This window comes from Malaclemys terrapin, chromosome 21 (assembly GCF_027887155.1).
Source record: "Malaclemys terrapin pileata isolate rMalTer1 chromosome 21, rMalTer1.hap1, whole genome shotgun sequence".
Taxonomy (NCBI): Eukaryota; Metazoa; Chordata; order Testudines; family Emydidae; genus Malaclemys; species Malaclemys terrapin.
In genome coordinates this window covers 6,800,471-6,821,627 of record NC_071525.1, presented here as the reverse complement: position 1 = coordinate 6,821,627, position 21,157 = coordinate 6,800,471, and the positions used below count along the sequence as shown (strand labels likewise).

Genomic DNA, 21,157 nt, shown 5'->3' with positions numbered 1-21,157 from the left:
TGAGATCTAAATCCATGTTACTAAAAAATAGCAAAGAAATGTACAATAAGATGATCACATAAAAAACGCTAACTCCCTTGTCCAATTTTGTTCTAGAAAATGGTTTTCCATACATATCTTGTGGCCAAATTCTTTCTGGTAATCTAAGATTCCAACCCTCTTGTCCCCTTTTATTGTCCTCCTAGTCCCAGTTGTCTCAGCATTCACACAAAGTGGCATGTGCCAAGTTTTACATCTAATGTGCCATCATCTTGCTTTCTTGCCAACTCAAGGATTCTCCATATTACAGTTATTGCAAGGTTAGAGACTGATACATTATAAATGTGGTTCCAGCTAGCAAGCTGTACTCCTGATAGTTTTGAATGATGATTCATTAACTGCACTGCCTCACTGTAAGTATTCCATTTATCCTATAATCTAGTTTGCTGCCGAAGATGTATTCCTGAACTTGAAGGGAATGTCCATGTTTCACTGTTGCCAATGTACATGGTTATTATGTCTGTCTTCTCTTCATCTCTGAATAGTCTAACGCCAGTTTCCAAGAAGTTCCACCAGATCTTTTCTCTACTGTTCATAACTTTTGCTCTTTTAAAATTTTATTCACATTTCATTCCTTAAAAAGTGATTTTCTAGCAGCAATTCCTTGGTGTTTTACACGTCAGTAAGGAACTTCACAAGTCTGGAAGACACATGCTTGCTCATACTTTAGGCCAGGTACTTTGCCAGTTTTGCACTAGACTTTCTTCTGTTCCTCAAGAAGGCATTTTTAATATTAGTTCAGATAGTTCATATTGTTTCCTTACTTTGAGATTTCTTCCACGGCTTATTCGGTTGTTTGTTCAGAGTTTCTTTCAGCTGCTTCTGAGTTTTGAAAGTGGTACCTGGAAAACATTTCATTTTTTGCAGTCTGGCATTATGGGATTCCTTTAAAGGTTTCTGGTTTTGGTGTCATATGGTTGCATGGTAAAAGATTAACAGAAATTTGTTTTAAAATCCACAAACCAACTTTCCTAGATGAGCTGTTGAATGTCCAAGACAAACTAAGTTTACTCAGGAATACAGCAACTTCTATGACGGTCATTCTATTTTTAAAGCAAGTTTCTGTTCGCCTTTAAAAGAACAGAGGATTCAACAATCACAGAGATTGACATAATTTGCTCTTTAAACTCTTAGACAATGACTTATTTATGACTGGCCCAAAAAAAGCAAATAGGAAAACACAACACATTTCAGGAGAAATAGTAAGGCATGTGGTTTAGTAGTTTAAATGAGCATTTACTTACCCAAAGTCTAAATTAAAAAGATATTGCATCCAACTGAAAAGTTTCTTGCGAAACAGTGTAATAAGAAATATTTATTCAATCAAATTTAGAAGTGAGCTGAATTTTTTTTTAAATAGCTGTATGGAGATTCCAAAACATTAACAGAACACATATATAGATTTCACGTTTATAGATTTGTAATGTTTAACTGAAAGTCTTTTAATTCGCCAAGAAGCAAGTACAGTGTTTTGTATTTCTCAAGTAACAATTACTGACCCACAATCACATAAAGCCACCTCTAAACCAGCAACAGAAAAGCAGTTTTAACTGTCAATAACGTCAATAGAATCATGCACTCATCTCCTTCACAATCAGAAAGAACAGATTTTCCATTATTTAGTTTTAATGTGCATACTGCTTTCAGTTAATATCTGGAATCTCAGGATTTTTAAAAATATATTTACATGAGTGTCTGAGGACTTTTAAACTATTCCACACTCTAATGGGTGTTTCTATATTTTTTTCAAATATGGTAGATATTTTACCAATAACATTCAACCTTATTATTATAATCTACAGAAAGAAAATTGAAGAGATTATTTTTACTCTGCCCTGTTCTTCTCAGATGGAATCTTAATATCAACTGAAGTTGTAGATGTAAAGTCGGAATGTCCCAAAACCTCAAGATAAAGGGAAGAGGTTTAGGCATGATGCTCAGAACTCCTTTAGGATGAAGTCACCTTAAACATAATATAAATTTTCTATCAACTAGTACAATTGCAATTTACACTATAGCTAAAAATTAAAGGATTTAATATTGGCTTTATTTAAATGGAAGAATTGTCCAACAAATAATTATCACAAAGCTCATTCATATTAACCTACTAGCTTTCCTTTTTATTAATTCCTGCAAATGCAGAAAGAGCAATGAATGCATTTAAACAGTGATTAATGAATGTTTTATTTTATTGACTTCAGACTATAACTACTACAAGCACATACTAAATTAGCTTATATGTTAAGAAAGGCAAAAGATAAAGGACTTACTTAAAGCTTCTTTTAGTGCCACAATAGTTTCTTCAGGGTATACATTTCTGTCTTCCCAGATTTTAAAGATTCTTTCTATAGATTTAGAGACTGACGGATCCCTGAAAAGAAGGGCATAAAATATTAGTGTGTTTTAACAGTATAATTTTCCATTATTCTGCAATGGAAAACTATATGCTAGAAGTGTAATCCCAGTGCTAAAGAAAAGCGAATTTCTAAAAGATCTTTGAGATACGTCAGTCTGTCTGTAGGTAAGCCCCAATTCAACAAGATACCGAAGCACATAGGTAACTTTACGCATAAGTAGTCCCATTTAAGTCAAAGAAGCTATTCTTATGCTTAAAATTATGCATGTGCTGAACTTTGGCTAAAGAGTTTAGCACACAGAAGACTAGCAATTCTATCCTGAACAAGACAAGGTATTGTCCACATGGGAAAACTGCCTAATATAGCTATTATGGAATAGTTCCCCATGACGACACGCTATTCTGGAATAAAAGTGACTTTTATGGAATAATTAATTACTCTGCTCACAAAATAAGTGTAAAAATCCCAGAATAAAATCACTTTTAATCCAAAATAGTGTCCACATGGGAGTTATTCCAGCATAGCTAAATTACATCAGAATAGTTATTCTGGAATAGCTATGCCAGTCAATTCCCTCCCTGTAGGCACGGCCTGGTACTACTATACTCTAGAGAACTCTAGTCTCAGATCACATATCCTTCTTTCTGTGCCTCTAAGAACCAGTCAGTCTCGGAGATTTTGCAGTTCCACCCATCAGGGACACTGATGTAGGTGGGTAGACACATTTTACCACCATCTCACAAGATCAATTCTTTCTCAAGCCAACTATCTTATCTTGGTAACTTGATTCAAGGGTAAATTGATAGGAAAGTGAAATAACCTGCCTACCCACAAATAAGTACTCTCAAAGTATACAGATACCACACTTGAGTTAAATTCACACAATTCTCGCGATTTAAGATGTCTCGTGGTATCTCCTGTACATGCAGCATGGTCAGATCAGTCTGGGCAAAATACAGTCAAATGTAAAAGTACTTTTTGATTCAATGTATTTTGTAATATACATTGTAAGAAAATTCTACCATGCAAATTGAAACAAACAAAAGTAAGAGACATTGTGAAATAGACAATTAGATTTTGGGGAGCTTTTAGTGTTCCTTAAAACTGACACCTTCCCAGTTCTCATAAATGTAAAGGCCACCTTTTTAAGAGTCAGGTTCAAGTTCTGCTGTCAAAAGCATGCCCCGGCACCTGTTACTTCAATAAAAGCCCCATTTGAGTATCCAAGGGCTGAAGTTGATACTTAATCCAGATCTTGAAAAATCTACTCCCTCAGGATGAGTGGAAACCTATCACAGCTGAGTACCACCAACTTCTGCAGAACAGCGCTCTCTCTCTTTAAATTAAGTTTTGTGGCCTTTACAGTTGAAAAGACAACTTTCCAAATGTGAACAAAATATTTATCTAAATCAGTAGACAGACACTTCCAAGGCCTCTGCCACTGCTCAGGCCTTCCCAAACTGCAAGCAGACTGACATTAACTGTTTCATAGAGGCTTTCCAAAACTCTGTGGGCCACAGTGAAATTGTCAAGTATTGGCTAAATTTCTTTCTGCTGATGTTTGCGGGAGTTTAGAGCAGCTGCGTAAATATATTTAGGCACTGGAGCTGTTAACTAGGGAGAAGGAACTAAAATACAAAGGCTGGTGAGGGACAGATTAATAAAGATTCACACCAGCACATTTGCAAAAGCTAGAGGAGTTCCAGAGGGAAAGGGGAGAAGACAAAGAAATGCATCTTCTCCTTTCCAGCAGCAAGAGAGCTCGAAGGAGTAGGCTTCAAATTTCAAACACCTTATTAGTCAGAGGTCACAGAAATACTCCAAGCAGTCTCTTCTTTCCCAGCAGTTTTGGAGGGAGAGAGGATTGGCTTGGACACTAGAGCCCTTCAGTTTAATGATCTGGCTATTGTATTTGGTAAATTTTTCTAGGAGATGGGCATGGATGGGTGACAGACAAAATACAGGGAGGGAGTTAAGGAATAACTACTTAGTCTTAGGCAAAGAGGAAGATGGGGGGAGGGGGGGAAGAGACTGAGAAAGACAGACAACAGACCCTTTAAATAACTGAAGAAAGGCTACACCAGTATCTATTGATGGAAAGAGTAGAGTAAAGCTAGGAAGGGAAAGACGGGAACACAAAAGACAGGTAGAGTAAATTACATTTTTAGAAATGTATTAAATAAACTATGTTACAATTAAATACAGCACACAAACACAGCACGTAGCTGTTATGTTCCCTTCAATGACAGTAGAGATGGCTTGGAGGCCTAGGCATTTTTCTCTAAGGCTAGTAGGCTAAGGCCTGGTCTACACAGAGTGGGGAGGAAGGGGGGGGGGGGGGGGGAGAGATTGATCTAAGTCTTCCGCTACGTGAATAACGTAGCTGAAGTCAACATACTTAGATCTACTCACCGCGGTGAGTCAACAGCTGACACTCCCCCGTCAACTCCACCTGCGCCTCTTGCCCTGGTGGAGTACCGGAGTCAACGGGAGAGCGCTCTGCGGTCAATTTATCGGGTCTAGACTAGACGCGATAAATTGACACCCCATCCCCCGCCCCGGATCCATCACTGCCCGTGGATCCTGCGGGTAACTTAGACAAGCCCTGAGTCTTCTGGCTAAAGTACTGAGTAATTTTTTTTTAAGCCTTAAACTTAAGTGACCAAACTGAGATAGGAGGAAGGTGGTCAATGCTGACAGAATTTGCACTTTAAGGAAAAGCACCTGAGATTATCTTAATTTTATTGAATAGCTGACTGAAAATATACAGGAGGCGTTTTAAGCAAGTTTTGAAAGACAAAAAGAAGAACTTCACTTTTTTCTCAGATTCATGAACAGTGATTTCTTTACATTATTTTCAGCTTTCGCGAGAATACAGTTTTTAGCAGCAATAACACTTCAGACAAAACTTATTAGAGACGGCTCAATATATCGACTCTGCTTCTTCAACAATGACATTGTGACAAATTCCACATTGATATCAAGACCTATCCATCAACTCAAAGTGATCTGGCTTAACCTGGCCAGGAATCCAATGTTAACATTTAACAAAAATAAAGTCACAGATTTGTCAAGGCCATAAGAAGTTTTAGGTCTGTGCCCTCCTTTGTGAGCACAGGAGGGACAAGAATTGGGAGCTTGAAGCCATGTAAAAGGTATAAGATTGCTCTAACAAACAATACTGAGATTTATTTTCTGCAAATTCTCTACACCAGAGAGAAAAACAGGAATTTCCTTTAAATGTTAATGGCTTCTCAAGATCCATCCTGAAGCTGTGGTGCAGCTGGGACTAGACAGCACTCTCTAGGGCTATATACAGACAAACTTGAAACAACACAGCCAGAAATAAAAATCCCTCCCCATGCCCCACAATTCCTTGAATCAATACAAAAATGCAGGGATAAACAAGGAGTTCCAGAAACAACATGGGGAAAAGAAAAACAAGTAGTAGCACCTAGTCATCAGTCATTAGCCACTACAGGGAGTACTATTCCTTTCAAAGTAACCTTAATTAAAGATCATGTACACAGGCTCCAATGACAAAACAGTAAGAAACCTCAAGTGGAGGCCTAGGAACCTAAGGCCTGCTCAGCACCTACGTAAAAGCAATTACCCTAGAGAATTTGAGAGATGAGAATAATAAACTGTCTAATTGGAAGTACAAACTAATATCAAAGGAACCTTAGAGGCACTTCGCACCACAGCATCTCTCAAAGCTCATTGTAAGTGGGTTAAATCCTACACTCATTACAGAAGTTAACCCACCTCATTTTAAGATACTCTGCCAGGCAAAACTCTGGCGAAAGGAATAGACACAGTCTATTCAACTGAACAGGAGTAAAAGTTAACTTACCGCCCTTGGACATTGTAACTTAGTGATTGTGGGAAGTTCCTTAGGTAATGGGATGATGCATTTTCAGTATCTTTTGATGGGTATTAAACTGACAGGGAGAAGCTAGTTGGAAACAGACTCAGTTTGAGAAAGGTAATGCTGCTTTACAGTTTGAGAGGTTATGACGGGATTGTGCTTGGGGGCTTGGAAGTCTAAAGAAATCTTTGTAGAGTGATATGTTGAATCTCATCACTCATCAAACCTAAAAAGACAGAATTGCATTCTTCCAAATACAAGAGATGGAGGAAAGGTCTCCAAGGGTATGTCAACACAGCAAAGACAAACCTGTGGCTGGCCTGTGCCAGCAAACTCAGGCTTGGGCTGTGGGGTTGTTTCACTGCTGTGTAGGCTTCTAGGCTCAGGCTTCCATGGTCCCAGAGCTTGGACTCCAGCCTGAGCCCAGAAGTCTACACACCAGTAAAACAGCCACACAGCTCAAAACAGCTGGCACAGGCCCGCCGCGGGTTTTTCTTTGCTGTGTAGACATCCCCAAGCATACATCTACACTGCAATAAAAAAACGCAGCATGAAGTCTCAGAGCACAGCAGTGTAGACGTTCAGGCTCAGGCTGAATCCTGGACTGAGACTCTCCCCTCTTTCGGGATCTCAGAGCCCAGGCTCCAGCCCAGGAATCTACACTGTAATTTTTAGATCTGCAACCTGAGTCCCACAAGTTTGAGTCAGTTGACTCAGGTCAGCTGCAGGTCTTTTATTGCAGTATAGACATACCCGAAGATAGGTAAATTAAGGAGCGGACAAACCAAGTTGCCCTGACATACAGCACTGGGAGAGGATGGAAGTAGTGAGGAGTGAATTCATTTCCCTAATTTAGATACTGCCTTTGTAGATGGTTTTATGGGTCTTTCCCCCCCCCATCTTTTATTAATTTCCATATGTTTTTCCTCATTTTCTTATGTAATTAGTGTTCCTGGAAGTTCAATATTTTCCTTAGTGTTGATGTATATGAATATTTTTGTTCGTTTCATCATCCCCTTGTGGCCAGCTACATTCAGCTGTAAGAGAATTAGTAGCCTAACTATGATCTGTCCCCAAACTCACGTTGTACTTAATCATTAGCCATCAGGGCAGAGTGGAAACTACCAGAAGACACAGGCAATAGCTTATGGGGCTACTATTTTATAACCACACTCTTTAAGAACTACTTTGTTACAGGTAGATTCTGCAACTGACAGGTCTAAAAGGTGCTACACTTAACTGAAAACAAGATTATTCGAAGGATAAATAGGATTAAGCTTGCACCATCTGGCAAAGTGCCAATTTTAAATGTCTGAGAGTTTCACGCTATCAACAAATACTACCTATATTACTAAAAGTGTTTATGATGCAGAACTTAAATAGCATCTATTTTATTGCATTTTCATTTTTCTTTGGGGCTCTTCTGCTATACAACATATGTTAAAGCTGTAAAATTGGACTTGAAGTTAAACACTGCATTATTGAAATATGAAATTAGTTTACTATTTTTGATCACAGGAAACTAAGATTCAGAGCCAACAGAGTTGTAGGAACAGCATAAATGTAAGGGACATGGACACACTATGCCATTGCTACAATGATCAGAACCCCCTACAGGACACCTTTCAAGATCCATGGATCCTACACATGCCCCAATAACAATTATGTGGGTGTGACCATACATTCATTACGCTCTCGAATGAACTCACACAGGAAGACGATAAAAGACAAAAACACTATCACCTGTGGGTGAACACTTTTCACAAAGCAACCATTCTATATCTGATCTACCAGTCCTCATCCTCAAAGGAAATCTGCACGACACTTCAAAAGACGAGCTTGGGAGCTTAAATTCATTACTCTGCTAGACAATAAAAATCATTTATTGAACAGACACTGGATTTATAGCTTATAACAACAATCTGTAACCCACTAACCCTCTTTTTTTGTCCTGACTGTGCGTGTTAATGGAACTATGGGGTTTTAACAGGCCTCTACTTTGAACTGTCCTTTACAATGTGCTAACTTTTATGCTAAACAATCTGTTCCACCTTGTGTTTTGCTGTGACACTGGAAGTACCTTTCCCAGACCTGAAGAGCTCTGTGTAGCTCAAAAGCTTGTCTCTCTCACCAATAGAAGTTCGTGCAGTAAAAGATATCACCTCACCCACCGTGTCCCTCTGAAGCTCTGAGTCTATAAAACTTGTGTCCTATTGGGAGAAAATATCATTTCTGACAATTCTATACTGCCACAAAGTCAGGTACATCTGTCTGTTGAAAGTTTTACTCATCCAATTGCCTGGAGTGAATAACGTTTTTGACAGATGATTAAAATATAACTAATTATTATCGTGGTATAGGTGCGAGAGTAGAGTTTGTGCCTGGGCTGGTAAATACATACATTTCTATCATAAAAAAAACTCATCAATACTAAAGTTACATGTCCAAAAAAACATTTTTTATGTAGAATTAAGGTAACCCACTGGTGCCCCATATCCTTCCAAAATGTGGAAAGTCGGTAAACTTAAACCTCTAAAACCCAGAAAATATAAAGTTATGGTACATGCTAACTCTGCAACGCAATCTTAACTGCCCCAAGAGCTGGCAATAACCATTGGGAATGCTTCAGTAAGTGATGAAAAGGTTATCAAATTACCATTGGAAGGGATGGATTCTCCATCTCTTGATGTCTTCAAATCAAGACTGGATGGCTTACTGGAAGATGCTTTAATCTATTACAAGCTATTAGGCTCAATACAGGAGTAACTAGATGAAATTCTCCAGCCCGTGTTACACAGGAGGTTAGATTAGATCACATAATGGACCCTTCTGGACTTAAAAATCTATGAATATACAAAAAAACCTGCAGTATGAGGAAGGACTAAGAGAACATGCAATTGTTTGTTTTCCACAGATTTGAATTCCAGCATTTATACGCATGCACTCCAGCTGCACCCACTTTATTAGGTGTAGCTGTATTGAACAGTGAGGGGATTAGCTGAAGCAGTTTGGCAGAGCTGTGACTGCAACATGGAGAGTTGCATGTTACCTTGAGAGAATAAGTAGGCCTCATTTCTGCACATAATTTTGTAGGCTGTGTCTGTAGCACTGCACAAGGGTGTCTTTTTGCCCAGGGATTGTCACCAGGCTGGTGGGAGACATGACAGTGGTCTCCATGGCTAAATGAGGGACAAATGAAGGAGCTGCTTCAGAACGAATCCTCAAGGCAAGGGTGAAGGGGTAGTAACATTTAGTAAGTCTGAAGTGGAATTTGTGGAATAGGTTCAGTGTTTAAGTGCGGGCCCCATGCAGGGCCTCCTGTTTGCTATGCCTGACCTAACTCAAGATTTGCCTTAGCAAAGAGAAGCTGTAATACCGTCCTACAGTGCTCATTTGCTCTGTCCCCAAAGCATTCTGGAGCATCTGTGAGTGCAGAATGCTAGTACTCCTCTTACTGGGATACTGGGACATTGCTCAGAGAGGGCTGAGTTAAGGCTTGGTCTACACCTATAACTTAAGTCGACCTAGCTACATTGTTCAGGGGTGTGAAAAATTCACACCCCCCAAGACACACAGTTAAGATCACCTAAGTTCCGGTAGAGACACTGCTAGATTTACGGAAGAATTCTTCCATCGATCTAGCGGTCACCTCTTGAAGGGGTGGATTAATTAGAATGATGGAAAAACCCTTTCTGTAGCAAGTGTCTCCACTATGGCGCTGCTGCACCTGTACTGCAGACATACCCTAAATTAGGCTGGATTACAGGGGATGGAGAATACCTTAACTTTATACTGCCTGATGTTCAGAGGTTTAAATGTAGCCACTTTCTGCATCCGGGAAGGACCTGAGGCACCTTTTATATTTCCTTGGGTTTTGTTTTTTAATAATATCTCTGTTCTCTCTCCCACCCCACTCAACAACAGCTCACCTCTCCCCATCCACTGCCTCCTTGGTAATGATTACTCCATTGACAGAATGGTGAATACATGGAGGTGAATACAGCTTGAAACAATAGCTCAGAGAAGTGAGAGTTAACCCATTCATCTCAGTGGATGTTCTTATCCCCTCTACCTTGGGCATGTAGTATCCAGGCTCTCACATAGGGGGTAGGAAGAGGGGTTAAGACCTTGCCAGGAGAGGAAGGGCTCCGGATAAATTGACTCTCATAGGGGGCAGGGTCCCCGATCCCAGATCCACACATAGGAAGGCAAGGACCTCGCTCCCCAGATCCCGGCTTACCTTCGGGCACAGAGGAGGGCTCAGACCTTCCCAGGAAGCAGGACCCTCCTGAGATCCTTGCTCACGCAAAGGAGGGAGGGAGGCTATCCGCCATATCCCCCACTTTTGTTTGAGGCACATCCCTCGTCAGCCCCCAGCCACAGAGAGATGGGGCTATGAATCTCCCACCACCACTCAACCCAGCCTGGGGGACCAAGGGAGCTTCAAATGGAATGGGAAGAATGTCGGGCTGACAGTCCCCTTGACTTCTGCAGTGATCCACCTGCATGTTGCCCCTCTCTCAGCCTCCCACCTCTCGCCTCCCACACTCCCATTTATCTTCCTCCCCTTGCCACAGCTCCAAATGTCCCATCTTCATCCCCTAGTTCCCCCATCCTCTCCTTGTACACACAATCCCCACACCCCTTGCACTGCTCTACCCCCGCCCCGCAACATTAATCTGACCCCCCTCCCATATTCCCTAGCAGCCCACGCTGGAGGAGCTGTGTTCAGGAACTCCTTGACCAAATGACGCAGCACCTAGCTTTCCTTTGATCTCACGCAGTCCCATTGTTCAGGAAACAAGATCACGCTATCCTAAATGCTTTCTAGAGTATCTTCCCTCTATTTAACGCTAATTTCCTTGCCAATACTTACAAATTAATATCCTCTTGCAGGCTGAGATATTAGAGCACTTTCAAATATCACTCAAACCAGAATCTTTGGTCTCAAGTCAAAAATGTGCAAAAAGTTGCCCCCGCAGAATGCAGGCAGAGAGCAAAGAGTGTGCATAAGACACTCTCTGGAAACTGCCCCGGGGTAGAGTTCATACTCATAGTGCAGGGGTACAGCCCAGGTTCAGTGACCACAGCATGTCACCCAGCTACTTTTACAACAGGCTGCCTGGAAACCCTTTTTCTTCAACGACCCCTAATCTTGCTGCACATACTCATTTCACCTTTTTAGGCATGTGCTGACCTGGTGTACCTAACTTAACCCTGAACAACTGTTTCAATATTTCTAAGGGATAGTGGGAGCCGTGCACTAGCTGATATAAATCCTGAGCAACTGAGATCAGTTTGGAGGAGATTAGAGCCAGAGCGTGCACCAAAGTTGCGCGTGTGCACACACACACACACAAATAAATGTCTGAACAAGATGACTTTGTAAAATGCTATTTTGGGGGGAGGGGGAGGCTGTATCTTGGAACCCCCTTGCTTGGATGAGCTCAAATTTGGATCACTACCACTACCAAACACTCCTGAGGCAGAACAAATTTCAAGATAATTCAAGTCAGCATATGGATTTTAGAACATTTAGGATAGTCCATCTAAGTAGAAAGCTAGTGCTCTGCTATAATAGAAAAAAGAGGATTAAAAACACATTCCGCAAAGTGAATGCACCACAAATATATCCTCAAAGCTTGGTCATGTTTTTTAAGTCATAAAATCGTAGCATTTGGGTTTATAACATAACTGAAAGGCACTCTGGAGAAAGGATAGTCTTGTGGTTAAGGCACAGGACTGGCAGAACAGAGGTTCAGTTCTATTCTTGCCTCCACAACAGATAACTGGAATGATCTTGGCATTCGAGTCACTTACGCTCACTTTACTTCTTTTCACATGTGTAAAAATGAGGACAGCACTTCTTTGCTTCTTCACAGAGACAGAGTACCATTAACTAAAACACTAATGAAAAGGTGCAGTTAAAAGCAAGATGGAAACTCTCCAATAAAAGTTAAAACAACTCTAAAGGCTCTATTTTTCTGTGAAAATTACTGAGCTGCCACAAAACGGTTAGCACTTCACTTATGGAATGAGCAGCAGGAGTACATCTAATCTCAAGAAACAAAGAGCCGTTTACATTAGTATTTGTGAATGAATAGGCATTGCCTGCTTCACAGCCCTTCTGCTTGATCCTGAAGTGAAATTACAGTCCAGCCCAGCAATTAGGGTGTCAAGCAACAAATGAAAATATGATCAGACGCCTTAGAAAGTTTCCACCTTGTACAGACGAAGCAGGTGCACAACTGGTTGTAAAACCATACTCAAAGTGCAACTCTCAATGATTTACTGTCAAACTGGGCCAACAAATCTAGTGGGGTCTGTCCTGGGTTCAGTACTATTATATATTTTCATTAAAGACATGGATTGGACAGTACGCTTATAAAATACATGGAGGACACCAAGAGGGGAGGGGTTGCAAACACTTTGGAGAACAGGATTAGAATTCAAAACGACCTTGACAAATTGGTCTGAAGTCAACAAGATGAAATTCTATAAACACAAATGCAAAGAATTATATTTAGGAAGGAAAAAAAAATCAAATGTACAAATACGAAATGAGGAATAACTGGCTAGGCAGCAATACTACAGAAAAGGATCTGGGGTTATACTGGATCAAAAACTGAATATGAGACAATAATATGACGCAGTTGTGAAAGAGACACATTCTGGGGTGCATTAACAGCAGTGTGTACTGTAAGACACAGGAGGTAATTGTTTCACTCTACTCTGCACTGGTGAGACCTTAGCTGGAGTATGGTGTCCTGCTTTGGGCACCCCACTTTAAGAAAGATGTGAATATGCTGGAGAGAGTCCAGAGGAGAGCAACAAAAATCATGGAAACTTTAGAAAACCTGACTTTATGAGGAAAGGTTAAAAAACCTGGGCATATTTAGTCCTGAGGAAAGAAGACTGGAGGCGGGGGGGGGGGGGGGGGGGGGGGGGGGGGGGGGGGGGAGAGAGAGAGAGGAGAGAAACACACCTGACAATAATCATCAAATATGTTAAGGGCTGTTACGAAGAGGATAATTGTTCCCCATGTCCATTGAAGGTAAGACAAGAAGCAATCCACTTAATCTCCAGCAAGGAAGATTTAGAAAAATCTTTCTAACTTTAAGGATAGTTAAATACTGGAATAGGTTACCAAGGGAGGTTATGGATAGACCCCTGCATGGATACAAAATTTGTATCCGCATTAAATCCACAAAAATGGTGCGTGGATATAAAGCGGATATTCACACACTTGCAGGGTTCTAGTTTTGGAATCGCCCACACTGGAGGTTTTTCAGAAGAGATTAAGCAAACATCTGTCACTGATGGTCTAGGTATCCATGATCCTGTCTCAACATGAGGGGGTAGACTAAATTGACCTCTTGAGGTCCCTTCTAGGCCTACATTTCTATGATTCTATGAAAGACTTAAACCCTTAAGAACACTTTAAGTACAGTAGCATATATAGGTTAAGATAAAAAATGTGAAAATAAGGAGGTGAAGAGCAGAAATCAAGGAGACAGAAGGCAAAATAAGAAAAAGTGTTGTAATTAATGACTAGCAAAAAAAAAAAAAAAAAAACCCTATCAGTCTTTCTTCTCAACATTTTTGTTTTTTTTAAGAAAGCATGTTCTTAAAAACAGAGAAGGGATCATAAAGTAACCTTGTCAGATAAATCAAAGCCCTCCAATTATACCTTCTTTACATAGTGCGTACAGAATATTAGGTGCTTTACAGATAATTTCTTCATGTTTCACTTCACCATGTTTCCAGTCAGACACTTCATATCATTAAAAAATATTTCACAGTTTACAAACTTCCATAAAGCCAAATATACACTCCCTTCTATTCCCGTCCCATATCAAGATCCTCAACTGGCATAGTTGTGTTTATGTCCTCTCCAGCAGAAGATATTTTTTTTTACCAATAAAAACAAATGTTCTAATGCAAGAGATTCTGTTTTTTGCAAATGTGAATGCACCGATGTGTGCATTAATAATCTTAAAAGGTGGGACAATTCCTTGAGTAAATAAGGAAACACCTTTGAAATATTTCTAACACTTCTATATAGCTTGAGCTGTTAGGGCAATCACAAGTAAATTCACATTTTTAAGCTATTAACCCACAAACAAAAAACGTATCACTTACTTAACTAAAGCAGCTGCTTCAGGAAGCACTTCGGCAAATGTATCCCGAAATACAATTGCATTTTTCCTTTTACAGTTCTGTATGACATCATTGGCCAGGTAAAACAGATTCAATCGATGAGGAAAAGCAGCTAAAGACAAAATGAAAAGAAATTCAGTTGTACTCCAAAGCAAAGAGTACCATTAGCATTTCTGATGAAGTTTTATAAATATGTGATGATTTTTTCAGCAATATTTCTATTAATGGTGCAACGGTAACAAGACAGGACTAGGAGTTAAAACAGGGGACTGGGAGTCAGGACACCCAAATTCTATGCATCGCTCTGACAAAGATTTGCTGTGTGACTTTGGGCAATCACTTCAGTGTCCCCATTTCCTCATCTGAAAATTAGGTACAATACTAATTTAGCTCCGGTATGTTGTGAAACTTCATTTTGGGAATTGGTTCAAAATCCTTGCATGAAAGGTGCAACTAAGTGAAAGCATTCTCCCTACAAGTACCAAGTCTCTAGTCTAAAGTTGGCCATATAAGGAACCTAAATAAATAGCAACGGGTCACTGACTTCTTGTAACTTTTATAATCTTTACTCAACTCATGGGACCATATGACCAGAAAGACTACTGACATCAAGGGGTGGTAAAAGGTCAAAATAAATACTATATGTGATCTTAGATGCAGAAAAGGCCAGTTTGGCCCAGAAAATCTGCATTATATGCAGCCATTACAGCCTTTGAAGAAGCACTGTAGCTTACAGTTTTTGGCTGCCCTGTTATGAAAAATATTGTTACAGAAATTTCATTAAGTAATTAAGAAGCCTGCTACATCTAAAAAAATAATCACTCATATAGGGTCCCTTTGGCTGGGCAGCTAGCCTATAGCCACACTGAGTGCAGTGACTGGAATAACAATATTACCAAGGAAAGTGACAAATTGACAGATTTTTAACCTGAAGAGTAATCATATTACCATACCTTTACTATAAAGGAGCATTGTCAATTTGGAAAGCTTGTTTATCTGAAAGTTTTGCCCCCAAAATAGCTACAAACAACACCTACCATTATTTAAATAGTTAAGAAAATTTAGTTTTTCCTCATTTTTCAATTTGCTCACTTTGTGAGTGAGAGTGCTTCGTGTATAATCAGTTTACATGCTTTCCCTTGTATAACAGGTTCTCCCTTGAAGAAAAGATCCTTATAACCAACAACAGAAAGCAGTGAAAAGTCATTAAAATGTTATTAAAGGATTTTTTTCAGTTTTCAGTATATATTTGAAGAGGACTTTAACAGATATGGGATTTAAAAATGGAATTTTTGAATTGATTCAAGCTGACACACTACAGTACAAATTATTAGTACAGAGCAGTATAAACTAATCTAATTTCGAGTTTTATACTTCAGCCCATCACTAGAGAATGTGAGCACCTTCCACATAGTCAATGCCAGAGTTATTGCATGAGATCCAAAGTTACCATCGTCTACCGCCCTAGCCCCACTCACTGTTTCAACCTCTTTCTTTCCCGGGGGCTTCCAGAATCTCCCCACCTTCCTTTCCCATTCACTCCCTCCGCAAAAGGTCACACAACAAAGCTCTTCTCTGGTTGTGGAGGGATGGATATGGCACCCACTGGAAACTATTTATGCTGCACCTTCATTCAACTCAAGTGGTTACAGCAAAGAAAAGCTCGGCCTTACCAAAGAAGTAGAGTGTAGGGCTTCCCAGCTCCTCCTCTCAAAGAGCAAGCTAATAAAACCAAGCAGGCCAGTCCTCTGCGGCTTTGCTTCTGTGTGCCTAGTCCATTTACTACCGCCTCACTTTCCTCCCTCTTCCCCAAGGAATAGACATGCATTGCTGCTTGTGCACAAAGCACTTTCCCAGCAACAGAACTGCAGTGATACACAGGCCTAGATCCTGCTGCTCCTGTTGGGCCATGGGAAAAGCATGGTGTTGAAACACAAGAGGTATAAATCCTCCGCTACTTTTGAAAAGCTGATGAAAGGAAAATGATTATGCCTTTGGTGAACCTATATAAAGCTCTTTCCCTACAGTCCGGCCAAAGCAATACAACAATTCCAACTAGGTCTGCCCTAATTTCACTATGCTCCTACCACTACCACTGAGGGAAGGACTGCGCATCAGAGCAGTAGCACAGGTGCTACCCTCTCCTGCAGAAAAAGCAAACATCCTCCAGAGGGAAGCGGGATATACCCCATTAAAAACCACTGGAACACCACTACAGTAGCCTCAAGAAACCTTTCCTTCAGTTGTTGATGCTCTTCCAACAAGGTGTCGTACATGGTCATATATAATGGTCCTCTGTTAACATGCAAACGGAACGTTGGGATTTTTTAAATTCCCCACTTGTAAACTTCTTTCAGACTATTGTTCTGAGCATGACTTTTCATATAACCATAACTCCACTAAACCCATTTTAGCAAAATTACTGCTACTCCAAATGTGAACTAAATTCAGGAAGCATATTAAAAGAGCTGCATAATGACATTTCGACAATGCATTTCTTTAGCAGAGGTCGAATGGTTCATATAGTGTTCAGTTAAAACATTTCTATTATCATAATGGGGAAAGCTATGAGAAGGAAAAATGTTGCCCATAATTTTGTAGCTTCAATTATAAAGCATATGCAAAGAGGCCTATCCTGTATTGGGCTCTAATCGGAGAAGAGCCCTAAGTATCTCTCATCAACACTTAGATATTATGGTATTAGCAATACAGAAAATACTAAGATAAATCTCCTGATACATGAAATGTCTCTTCTGCCCCTCATTCCCCTAGATGTTGTGTTGTTCCTGCATAGCCAAAAAATAGTGACACAGCAGGGAAGTGCTAGATGCAGCTTTTTATTTTGCTGCCCTGCAACTGGCCTGAACAAGTCATGACCCAGTAGCTAAATATTTTAACTTTCAAAAGTAAGAGTGTTAGGAGAAATATAGATTTTCATTTGATGGCATTGCTCATTGAGATGAGAAGAGATATACTGTAACTCATTGTTTACTGCATTGGTCTCATTCCATACCATGTAAACAGTCAAATAATAGTAACAAAAAGTTTATGGGAAGCAGCTCAGGGCACCTCCTGCTTGAACAGATGACCAAAGAGATTCCCTTGGAGCCACGTCATCTATGTTCTGATTTTGCTAGCTGTTACAGTAGAACCTCAGAATTACAAATACCTCAGCAACGGAGGCTGTTCATAACTATGAAATGTTCGTAATTCTGAACAAAATATTATGTTCATTATTGTTCTTTCAAAAGTTTACAACTGAACAGCTTTGGAACTTTACTATGCAGAAGAAAAATACTGCTTTCCCTTTATTGTTTTAGTAGACTGTTTAACAAAGTACCGTACTATATTTGCTTTTTTGTGTGTCTGCTGCTGCCTGATTGCGTATTTCCGGTTCCAAATGAGGCGTGTGGTTGATCAGTTCGTAACTGTGATGTTCATAACTTGGAAGTTCTACTGCACCTCTAATCTACCTATTGTGAATTCAGAGGTATTCACTTAGTGTTTCTCTTTGACATGTTGGATAACATGATCTAGACCAGGCAATAGGCCTCTATGGATATGTCTACACTGTAATAAAACACTCGCCACTGGCCCATGTCAGCTGGCTTGGGCTCTGGGACTTTAAAATTGCTGTGTAGCTGCTTGGGCTGGAGGGTCCCCGAGACTAAACATCTCCACCTCTATTTTACAACCCTGCAGCCCGAGTCAGCTAAGCAAGCTGTGGGTGTTATAGTGCAGTGTAGATATATCCTATATAGCCTAGGGCCTTGTCTACATGGGCAAGTTTTATCAGTTAACTCTATACTGGTGTAACACCCTCCCCCTCTCCCCCCCACACATGGACACTTTTATTCAGGCAAAAGACTGGCCTTTTTCCTTTTAGATTACACTCCTTCCCAACAACAAGCTAAATGAAAAATGGCACTCTTGTACTAGAAAAAATGACTACACAGGAGGTTATACCAGTATAACCATATTGGTATAAATCCATGCCTTGGGTTATACCGAAAAATCTTTCCCATGTATACTAGGCCTGCAGTTCGGGCAGGAAATATACACTAGAGAGAATACGTTGCAGCCAGTTGAGAAATGTGATGGCTCACATGTTGCAAATTTAAACAGTCAGTGGCCAAGTTTCTTATATATTTGCTGCCCCTCATTTATTGAAACACCATTGGCCACACCCTATATTTCTTCCAAGGAATGAAGTTAAGGATGCTTAATGTAAACACTTGTGGGATGTTACTGAACCCCTAGAAAAGAGATGTAGCCTAATGAACCAATCACCTCTCTGCTTGCCTGCATGGAAACATCTAGAGAGGGAAATCACTTATGGGTATGATATGCTGTGTTTGGTGACAAGATGATGGCCTCAGTGAAGGGAAAATACAGTGAGAAGTCTTATGATTTGTCAAAATGAGCTCTTCTGCCCCCCTCCAAAAGTGGAAAAAAATTCAATTAATTTCACAAGTCTGTGTTTGATGACTGGCAAGCTGTAGCACATGGTAACATCACAGTTGCTCTACTAGAATCAGAGCATAAGGCGAGAAGGGACCACCAGATCATCCAGACTTCCTGAATATCACTTGCCACTGAATACCACCCGACCACCCACACACACCAAGCCAAGAGCTAGAATTAGACCAAAATAGAACTGCCCTCATGAGACTAAGCTATTGTGTGCCATGGGCTGAGAGCAAAAGGGACTGAAGTGAACCAATGCCTGCGGCCCCTGCAATGGCAGGAGTTGATTAACAGAGATATAGACAGATCTTGGGGAATGATGTGAACCCCATGATGCACAGGAAGATGAAAAAAACCAAGATCACTGCCACCCTGAGTTGAGGGAAAATTCCTTTCCAAACTTTGTTTAGAAGAGTAAGTTATAGATGTGCAAAGTGTTAGCTATAATCTTTAACATCCTATTATAGCATGGGCCCTGACTAACTAGCAGACTAGGTCTCTTTCTATGAGCCATGGTGTGATAGACTGGGGTATGTCTGTGTCAATTTATGAACTCAATCATGTTTTGTAACCACCTTTTCTTTTCAGGGGCTACACTGTATTGCAACCTCCACTTTGGATTAGAGCATCCATTTTGTAGTAGGGGTTTGATATTTAGCTGAATTACAAGTGAGAGAAGCTGGCATAGATCAAACTAGGGTCAACAGCTCCCACCCCTCCACTACTAGCCTGTCCACAAAAACAATGAAGTCTCTACATAGAAGTCTAGTCTGGGGAAGGGGCTGGAGTTCCTCAGCCTGGGCACGTTCCCTAGAGGAGTAAGAAACTGTATTTAAGGGGTAATGGTCTGTGAGGAGTGGCCATCCAAGACCTCATGCCAGAAGGCCAGGGTAAGGAGAGGGAAGTCAGGAAGGCCTCGCTAGCCCAGCAGTTTTCAAACTGTGGATCATGACCCCAGAGTGGATCGTGACCCCCATTCTAATGGGGTTGCCAGGACTGGCTTTAAACTTGCTGGGCCTGGGCCTGAGCCCCACTGCCCGGGACTGAAACCCAAGAGCTTCGGCTTCAGCCCCGGGCAGCGGAGCTCAGGCTTTGGCCCCGGGCGGCAGGGCTCAGGCTTTGGTTTCAGCCCCAGGCAGTGGGCCTGAAGCCCACGGGCTTCAGTTTGATTCAGGCGGGCTTAGGCTCCGCCCCCTCTCCTGGGGTCGTGTAGTAATTTTTGTCATCAGGAGGAGGTCACAGTGCAATGAAGTTTGAGAACCCCTGAGCCTATGGACACTGACCAAACCCAGAACTCGCAGGAGGGTGAGATGAGACACAAGAGGGCACATTCAGGACTTTGATATTTTCCAAAGATCTGCATCTCTCCAGTGCTCTTTAACAGTAAAGTACCTGTGACTAAAAAATTTCTTTGCTAAGCCTGTATTCCTTGCTTGCCTGCCACACGGTTGCTGAAGGGATTAACATAGAAGATCAGAGCACCCACAATGAGCGGAAACTCTAAGGGATCATATACAAGTAACGGGGGGCCCAAAAGGAATGGAGATCTAAGGAGGCCAGATTGCAGAGTCCCACTGCCCAAGAAGGGTGTCAGACATGGGGACTGAACCTGGAAGTATGCCTGAGAGATCCAGAGCTAGGAACAGTGACCAGTTACCACCCAGAGCCAGGAGGCTTAAAAGCACATGGGATCCAGCAACTGAGTCCAATCAGAACAGGCTGATGTCCATCCACAGAGGGGGAACTGAGCCAGGCTGCCACACACCAACATCTGAGGAGCTTGAGGTGCCTAGATTTGAATTTTGAAGGACTAAAGGCAGGTGTTTTCCTGAGAGAGGATGGTCTTGGACTCTGGAATTTTTGACCCTTACCAGTCTACCAAAACTCAAAGCCAGGGCTTCTCCTTGAGGAGAGGTAAATGGGTAGTTTTTCCTGTATCAGTAGTTCTGGTAGTGACGTATTCCTATTATATTAGCTGTAGTAGGCAGTAGTTGCACCTATGCTTTTAATCCACACTGTAAATGTGCCCATGCCATACAATGGGCACATTTATAAAGCCCAAAATAACCGTTACTTCTCACAGTGGTAAAGTCTACAATGTCATCTCTACACCTTTTGTCTTCAGAAAGCAAAAATTAAAAATAAAGCTGTTATGACAACATCTTTTCAGCACTTAGCCATAAAATTATCAAATGAAAAAAGCTATGGGACGAGTTAGTCAAAGCTAGTTTAGCCCAGTTGGCACTACCTGTGGCAAAGTGCCCAT

At 40.9% G+C, this 21,157-nt stretch overlaps 1 protein-coding gene across 2 annotated transcripts in view; it reads right to left on the bottom strand.

Moving 5' to 3' along the window:
* Positions 1-21,157, bottom strand: part of RPRD2 (regulation of nuclear pre-mRNA domain containing 2) — a 44,892-nt gene that overhangs the window by 13,559 nt on the left and 10,176 nt on the right. For both annotated transcript variants that reach the window (XM_054010574.1, XM_054010575.1), the window contains exons 2-4: positions 14,407-14,536; positions 2,310-2,410; positions 804-881 (exon numbers count right to left, since the gene is read on the bottom strand). In XM_054010574.1, coding sequence (XP_053866549.1) covers positions 804-881; positions 2,310-2,410; positions 14,407-14,536 — 309 coding nt within the window. The remainder of the gene's footprint in view (positions 1-803; positions 882-2,309; positions 2,411-14,406; positions 14,537-21,157) is intronic.